We start from the raw sequence: 8,843 nt of genomic DNA on the forward strand, positions 1-8,843 counted from the left end.
TGACTGATTTGGGGTGGGGGTGGGGGCTGTTCCAGTCCTAGATGCAAAGCCTCACAAACCTTTAAGACACATGTAGGAAGAAACGGAAGGGCAAAGAACGCTTGCTCCAGCTCTAACGTGTTTTGCTGCTGTCTTAGCGTGATTTCCCACGGCAAGGTTTTAACGCTGAAATGATTTAGCCCTTCTCAAATGCGCAACTTTTCCTAAAGGAAAACTTCTGGAAGTCCGAGGCATGAGTCACTCCGCTCAGTTTTGATGAGTAATCTCAGGTGTCACTGAACCTTGTTCCGAAGAAGAGGGGAGGGGGCGTCAGATTTGCAGGCGGAAGAAAACAGGCCTCTTTGGATTGGGTGGCAAGACCTCCACTTCCCTAAAATTGCGTCATTTCAAACCCAATTGGGTCCAGATGTTATGGACTCCGACGGGTTACCATCTCGGAAACTCTCCATCACGCAAGCAAAAGGCGAGGGGGCGGCTAATTAAATATTGAGCAGAAAGTCGCGTGGGGAGAGTGTCACGTGGCTCTCCAGGCTCGTCACGCCTGCGATAAAAACCGCGAAGCAGAAGCAGGGACTAGAGCGCACTCCGACCTGCTCCACTCCCGCATCGCACCGCACCGCAGCCAAAGAGAGCGAGGAGCAAGGAGCGCCCAGCGAGTGTTCACCTGCCGAGCATCCCCGCCGGGCTGACCGCAGTGAGTACCACTCCCGCCGGCCAGCTGTGGCTTGCTGCTGCCCGTCGTACCTCAGTCGGAGGTGGCGTCCGCCCTGGCGTTGCTCCCGCTGCCGTCACAGACTTAGGGGAGATTGAGCAAATGCCAACGCCCCGCTTTGTCTCCCACCTGCAGAGCCTCCAGACTTGAGGGTGTGGGTCCGTGGGTAGAGGGTCTGGGACGCTGAGACTCAGGGAGAGGGGGATTTGAGGTTCTTTGGGACGTCATTCTGCTTCCTAGGGGGTATGGAGAAATGTTAGCCCTGATTTTTCTTATCTTGGTTTCGCGGGACCTACCTGTTTTCCCTTTCTTGTGGCACTGAAATCCTGTTGCTCTAACTCTTTGGGTGGTCGCCGCCTACGTGTGTGTAATGTCTCCTCTGCTTTCTCCTTATCTCCCCAGAAATCCAACATGAAAATCCTCGTGGCCGTGGCGGTCTTTTTTCTCCTCTCCACTCAACTGTTTGCAGAGGAAATCGGTGCCAACGATGATCTAAATTATTGGTCCGACTGGTCCGACGGTGACCAGATCAAGGTGAGACCCAACCGGGCGTGGGAGCTGTTCCCTTCCCCTTGTGGTGGGACCCTGACTAGCCCAGCCGGTGAGAGACGCCGCCGTGGGGTGTAAAGGGCGTCATCCACCAGGTCCCACACAAAGCTTTAAGCCCACAACCAAGTTTTCTCCCTGAGGGAGGAGAGCTGCATCGTGGTCTCCACAGCCAGAGCGATGCTCTCTAGAGAGCGGGGTCCTTGCCAGGCTAGAAACTTCGCGTGGCTTTAGTTCCTAGTCCCTAGTCTCTAGTTAAGGGCTCTCAGAGGCTTTGCTCCAGCTGTGCTGCCGGAATCTTTGGAGATGCTGGACAGAGAAGTCGATGGGGGCAAAAGCGGGATCTTAACGAGCTGCGGGGTCTCGGGGGCAGAAGTGAGCTTCCACATTCCTGTATTTAACAGTCCAAGTTTCCCTTTGCGTGATTCTCGGCTGTTGGCGCAGAGCAGCGCGCCTTGGGAAACAGAAAGTTGTGCATGCGGTGGTGCAGGGTCCCTCGTAAAACATCAGCACACGCCTTCATCCAGCCCCACCGTGTGTACGTAGGACAGTAGGGGGGGGGCGGTCTCTCAAGCCTTGCTGAGAACCTTGTATGAATCTTCTGATGGGATAAAGAACAGAAAACGCACAGGATCACTAGGTGTTGTGATTCTGGGCAGGGGCCCCCGGGGTAGAATTTGGGGGAGAAGGAGGGCCCAGGAGGGGCCAAGTGGGAGGGAGTGCTGCCTAGATTCTTGTGTGGCCTGGACTCTTGCGAGCCCACCAGCTTCTGGTCTCAGGGGGATCTGTGGAGAAGCTGGGGCTCATGGTGGAACTGTCTCCGGTTCACTCACGTTGTCTACACGCGGGTTTGTCCCCCAGGAGGCGCTGCCAGACCCCTTTGAGCATCTTCTGCAGAGAATCGCCCGGAGACCCAAACCTCAGCAGTTCTTTGGATTGATGGGCAAACGGGATGCTGGTGAGAGGAGCAATAGTCACTATCCGGCTGTCTGGCTACCTGATCTGCATGCCTGCTCCTTACTGGAGCACCCAAGTGTCGCTTACCCTGCGAGCATAAATTTCCACGCCCAAAGACTTGTGATTCCCAGACCACTCTGACAAAGCCCTAGTCCATGGGGGTGGGTAGGTGGGAGGGAGCGAGATCCATTTCTCATGCTTCAGAGCACTAGAGTAACCCAAACTGGAAATGACTTTAGCTAAACACTTCCCTAAGATCAGAATTACAAGGGCCCCCAGGTACTTTGGATGGTCCAGGCTCGGGGTGAAAGATGTTATAGCGTTTCTGAGACTGGGTTAGAACTGGCTGCCCCTTGCTACCGTGAGAGAAATACTCAATTGCCCTGAGTTGATGACGCAGTCAGTGGAGTGTGTGAAGAGTTAATGCCAATTCATCTCTTGTCAGATTCCTCAATTGAAAAACAAGTGGCCCTGTTAAAGGCTCTTTATGGTAAACATCCCTATAAATATCTTTATTTCACTATCATGAATGGTCATATAAGAAAGTATTTTAAGCGAATGTGTGTGTGTGTGTATGTGTGTGTGTGTGTGTTTTGAGCTCTTGCACATGTGAAGTGAGTGACCAGTCTTGAAGTCAGTACATTTATATAGCCGTGCTCGAGTCCCACGGTTCTGTCTTTTTAATACACGGCCCAAAGAGGTTATTCAATAAATATTCCTTTGGTTGTTCAAATATTTGGCTTTCATTAATAAATCAGTTAGCATTCATCTACTTGATTCAATCGTCTTGATTGAAGACGGTACATAAATAGGAAATGTTAAATATTTTCAAAATAACTGTTCAAGTTCCCTGTAAAAGATCTAAAGTAGCTTTTAAAAGAAATCTGTGTGTCACCTAACTGCTTCTCTTCTCTTCTAGGACACGGCCAGATCTCTCACAAAAGTAAGTTCACAATTATCTTGACATTTATCAAACGCTAATGTTAGTGATATTGAATTCTGTTCATGCTACCTTTTGAGGCATAGCATAGGGGCCAATAAATTTAATTAAGAAAATATAGGAAAGGAAAAGACATATCCAGAGTGTGCTCTGATGAATAATCACTGTGTAGGCATACTGCAGTGTAGGCATACTGCAGTGGCAAAGCACACGTTACATTTTAAAAGAAAAAAAGAATTAAGACCTGTAAACGTTTATTGGTAGGATTTCAACTGTAGGGTTAAGCGTCCATCACAAGCCTTCATCTCCACCACCACCTGCCCCCCATGAGCACTACAGAAAAGAGAAGTTACATACATCTCCTAACTCATCTTCATGAACCGGATCTAATAACGGCAAGCAAGGCAGTTATTCAGCTGCTAATTAATTGGAGTGGGTGAATATTTGAGCAGAAAATCCACTTAAATGTGAGAACAGATAGAAACGCAGGGCTACTTCCCCTTGATCCCATCATTGAAATGGGAAACCTTATAGAGGACAGTGAAGATTGCAGAAAGGTGGCACTAGAGGGTCATTAGAGATGTTTCCTAGCTAGCTGGATCCAGGGGTGACAGGAAGTTCTATGGGTTCCTGGCAGTGTGGCCGGCTTCTGTGAGTTCCATGGATTGACTTAACCCAGTGGCACGGTGGACCTCAAAACGCATAACGCAACACCATGGTCTCAAATAACAGTGGAAACCAAGAAAAAAATTTCTCAGTAACATCTTCTTTCGGAGGGGGGGGAGGGACACACTTCATTTGAATTTACCTTCTAAGGATTTAAATTTTAAGGTGATTTTTATAGAGCTAAAATAGGCAATAAAAATAAATGTATCCTGTTAATGCCAAAACCAACATGTTTTCACAAAAGGAGTATTTTTAAGTCGAAATCCATTAAATGTAAACTCTTAGATTCCAGCCACCAAGATCTCCAGCTTAAAGCTCATTTGTGGAGAAACGCAGTGTATTTGTTGATGGAAAAGTAACCTGGATGTTGCTCTCACACACAATGTGTGGGTTGGCTCCCCAAATTCAAAGCTGGCTACAGTGGCAACCATGAAGTATAATGCAGATCAAAGATTCTACGGGAACTGAGAAAGTTCTTGCAGTGCACTCTTTCAGTGGGATTTGTAGGCTTATATAAATCCTCTTTGGGCTCACCAGTATGCAAAGTAGGAGCATATTTACTGCATAGGCTTATATTCAGAAATTTCTTGTACTTTGTACATCTTGAGCTTATTTCTTCAAAGGTATACATACTAAAATGCTAAATGTATTTTCCAGGGCATAAAACAGATTCCTTCGTTGGACTAATGGGCAAAAGAGCTTTAAATTCTGGTATGTATAAAATCATGTCTGAAGATATGCAAATCTACTTCTATTATTTTTATGAAGCATAGTTTTCAAAGTACTAAAAATGGAGTCATAGACTTAAGATACGTATTTCTATAGGCAGATTTTCATAGTAATGTTTGTAGGCAAAAGTCAGTTGATAGATGCTTAAGCTAATACCTCCTCAGTATTAGTATATTTCTCTCAAAACAGCAGCTCTTCCAGCGTCTGCCCCATATAGTCATTACACACATGAATCTTTGGATTGCTCTGACATTATTTTCCATAGATATTCTCAATAAAACATACTGGACCCTGAGAGAGAGATGAGAACTTTTCACTTGTCACTAAAGTATTATGAAAATTTCATTAAGATATACATCAGCAGTCTTCCAATATAAAAATAAATGTTTCTTAAAGTCGCCTTCTCGTTCTGAAGTCATGGGAGCTCAAATCAGTGTCTCAGTGGGTGCTGAGGACAATGAATGTGCTTGGGTTCGTTCTAATGCCTTCAAAAAGGAACACACCAAATCGTTCCTCAGCTCTAGCTACAGAACTACAGAAAAAAAATTCTAGGACGACCAAAATCTATTTTAACTCTAAATGAGGATTTTTCTTGACACAAGGCTGCCTATTTCCTCATTTCCCTAGCTTGCACCTTGTATGTAAATGCCGTAGACATATTTTTGAACCCTTCATTGCTTACCACATTTAATCCAACTATATTCAATGTTAAACAACCCCTGCATCATTTTCATGGAAACTGGCTTTTTATTAAGCACATGCAAGCCCTTAGTTTAGGCACACTGAAGAAAATACTGAAATTCTATGTATTTTACTGTCACTGAGAATATATTAAAACAATAAACGTCTGATTGGAAATTAATCGGCAGCTGCCCTTTTATAATATTTATAGCTTCCAGAGAACTTAATAAGATGTTCTGGCTTACTTCTTAATTATCTGAAGCCACAAAACAGTATTTTTTTAATTCTATTATTATGATTAATTCACTTTACAAATTTAGATACAACTTTTGTATTTCCTCACCAGTAATCTCTGGGCAAACAACATTTAATTCTTAGGAAGTGATGCACCTATTTGAAACCTGCAATTGCTACGTTTATATGTATATTTGTATTGTCTCCTAGCCTTGAGAAATGAAATGTAAATATAAGCCCCTGCAGTACTTGCCTTCAGATGTATGAGTGAGTCCTCTATAGCTGTGGTTTCCTCGATAGCTGAATTAATCACCTGCTCTCTGCTTCTAGAATTTTTACACCTTTCAGAACATGCTTAACTTATGAATAATATAGCTGCTGGGAAAATTAGAGTAGATTAAACATCCTTAAAGTAATAATTATAGTTAATCAGATTAGAGCTGCTGCGATGAATTGGAATTGCTAGCTAATTTTTAGTCTTATATTTTAGTTAAGAAAACACAAATGGTTGGCAATGGGTTTTTGATCCTACTGCACGTACTGGCTTTGCGGGAGCCTAGGCAGTTTGGATGCTCAACTTACTAGACCTGGATGGAGGTGGGAGATCCTTGGACTTCCCACTGGGCAGGGAACCCTGATTGCTCTTTGGGCTGATGAGGGAGGGGGAGTGATGAGGGGGAGGGAAATGGGAAGTGGTGGTGGGGAAGAGACGGAAATCTTTAATACATAAATAAATTTAAAAAAAAAACACAAATGGGAAAAATGTGGGGGAGGCGGTAAGCAGGGCCCATTTTATACCCTCACTGGGACATGGCTCTGACAGTTGTATCCTCCAGCCACACCTACCCTTACTGTCTCATGGTCACACACACTTCTGACAATCAGGCAAACAGACGCCCTCACCAGCTCCCATGCACAGAAGCTGGTAGACACTCTAAGAGTGTGGAAGGACCAGGTAAGAGTCTGCTTCCCTGCAGGAAACCAGTGTCCCAATCACGCTGCCAAGCTGACTGTGGTTGCTTTAATTAGCCATTCCCCTCACTCCTGAGAGTCATCAGGTCTTGGTACCCCACGAGGCCTGTTGGGAACAAACTCAGGCTACTCCTGATAAAAGAGAATGAGAAACGAATTTTTGTCTGCCTAAGAAGTGCCCAGTCTGGGGTGCAGTCTGCTCTAGCTCGGATTTACACGTGCAGCTGACACTAAACATTCAGCGGCTTCGTGTTCCTGCTCATGTTCCTCACAGAGAGAGGCAGACCTTTTGAGAGCCGCCAGGGAAAGCAGACCCCATGACCCTGGAGCCTTCCACTTTCTCCCTCACCTAGGAAACCACTCACAGCGGCATTGGGGCTTCCAAGTATCTGCTGTTTCCTCTCAATCCAGCATTCATGTGGGGCATTTCCCACAAGCAAATTATGATGCAAATCTAAGTAATAATGGCTGGCTGCGATGATGAAATATCCGTATGTAGACAATTATTCTGACCCTTGACATTTTATTGTTCCAAATCCTTTGAAATTATGTCTAATACGGCATAATATAATGCATCTCAGCAGTTTTTAGTCCAAATGAGTCACAGTGCTTAAATTACTTAGTAGCCAGGTGCTAAGTGCTTTTGGAACAGCAACTGACGTTCCACGGCCGCCCAGATTCTAAGAGTTAGATAAAACTGTGCTGGGTATTTGTGAGTTCAGTGGCCTTGCCTACAGAGTAAGAGTGACTTTAGTCTCAAGGACAGCCAGTCCATCTTCAGAAGGTATCCATGAAAGAGAGACGCCCATAGCAGTCGGCTTTCCTAGAAACAGAGGTTAGGCAGTCTTGGCCTGAAAAGAGAAAAGGTCCTAAATATTTTAGGCTTCCTAAGTTATGTTGGTCTGTAGTGACTGCTCAGATTTGCCGTTTTAAATTCAAAGCAGCCATAGATAATACATACATAAATTGAGTCTGTATGTGTCCACACAAAACTGCATTTATAAGAATAAACACCAGGGCAGCTTTGACCTAGGACCTGAAATTTATTGACCTCTACCCTAGAATGAAAGTTAGCGTCTCTTTTTTTATCCTAATACATGAGCACAGTAGGCATGGTCCTTTCTCTGATTAACTGTGAGTCCCAGTGCTTCAGTAACTTGAGGAAGAGGAACATCATACTCGACCATAAAGATACACTGTTGCTCTTTCTGGATACATATCAGATACATAGCATGTGTCCAAATAAACCACCAATGCTGTGGTTAGAACACTTCTCAGCAGGATATAGCGTCAGACACGCTTGGAAGGTGCACTAAAAAAGAAAAATCTTAGAAATACTTCTTCTAGGGGACAAAGTCATTCTGACATTGCAGTAATTCAGTGTATGAATTCGACTTTTCTTCACTACCTCTGTGAACCCCCTTAAAACCTACTTTTTACCTCTTCTTTGTTTTCAGTGGCTTATGAAAGGAAGGCGATGCAGAGCTACGACAGAAGACGTAAATAAACCCTGTAACATACTATCTGTTCAGCTTCATTTGTGGCAATGAGCGATGAGAAATAAGACATGCACTATGAGGAATGATTATTTATTTAAAAACAAATGTTATGAGTGGAAGAACTCCAAAAAAGTGTTTATTTTTTCATATTGTGCCAATAAGTGTTGTGATTCTAATGTGGTAACCTCCCCAGAAGGAGAAATTAGTAGTAACTTCAGCAAAGCACAGTGTCAATGGAATTGTCCAAGCTTGCCCGTGACGCAGTCTCCAAAGAAGGAAGCTTTCTCTTTGCTGCCGGAAGCGGAGAAACTCCTGTGCACTCTTGCGCCTCCTGTGGTTGCTTTCATGCTGACAATGTAGAAACTTTGGCATCTGACTCCAGTGGTATCCTAGCAGCATGTTTTATGTTTCCTGAGTATATAGAGATGTTTTTCAAAAGTTTCAATGTGATTCTCTGGTCTTCATTCATTGTATGATGTGTTGTGATAGCTACCATTTTAAATAAAAGAATTTATCTTCAGGAATTTTGTCGCATTCTTTCATTAATATTTATGTCAAACCAACAACCATTCTTCCACTAGAATGTTACAAAGCTGTTTTGGTTGAAATACGTACACACAACACACATGCACACTCACACAAAGGTTCCCCTCTCAAACACATTTCTTTTTTCCTTTTTCTTTTTCTAAGTCATTTGATATGAAATAAAGAAATTCCCTTTTCAACACAAAGAGTACAAGCCAGCTATGCTTATGACTCCTTACTGGAGATAATAATCTGTTCTTTTTTTTAAGATTAATCTTACTGGCTCTTTAGTTCCTTGCTGAGTAAATTATTACATCAGCCCACCACAGTTTTAGGCCTGCTTATAACCCACATATAAATGCAGTGGCACATGGTGGTGCAG

At 44.0% G+C, this 8,843-nt stretch overlaps 1 protein-coding gene across 4 annotated transcripts; it reads left to right on the top strand.

Moving 5' to 3' along the window:
* The first annotated feature begins 301 nt into the window (after positions 1-301).
* On the top strand, positions 302-8,456 carry Tac1 (tachykinin precursor 1). 4 transcript variants are annotated; one of them, XM_005363708.3, is made up of 7 exons: positions 302-694; positions 1,115-1,246; positions 2,120-2,216; positions 2,661-2,705; positions 3,135-3,158; positions 4,479-4,532; positions 7,895-8,456. In XM_005363708.3, the coding sequence occupies exons 2-7, from the start codon at positions 1,124-1,126 to the stop codon at positions 7,942-7,944; spliced, it is 393 nt and encodes a 130-aa protein (XP_005363765.1). In that variant the 5' UTR covers positions 302-694; positions 1,115-1,123; the 3' UTR covers positions 7,945-8,456. The 4 variants fall into 4 exon arrangements, with proteins under 4 accessions (XP_005363765.1, XP_005363766.1, XP_026643338.1 ...); XM_026787537.1 differs by lacking the exon at positions 302-694 and adding an exon at positions 920-955; XM_005363709.3 differs by lacking the exon at positions 2,661-2,705 and having other exon boundaries at positions 311-694.
* The last annotated feature ends 387 nt before the right edge of the window (positions 8,457-8,843 follow it).

The sequence above is a fragment of the Microtus ochrogaster genome, linkage group LG10, assembly GCF_000317375.1.
Source record: "Microtus ochrogaster isolate Prairie Vole_2 linkage group LG10, MicOch1.0, whole genome shotgun sequence".
NCBI lineage: Eukaryota > Metazoa > Chordata > Mammalia > Rodentia > Cricetidae > Microtus > Microtus ochrogaster.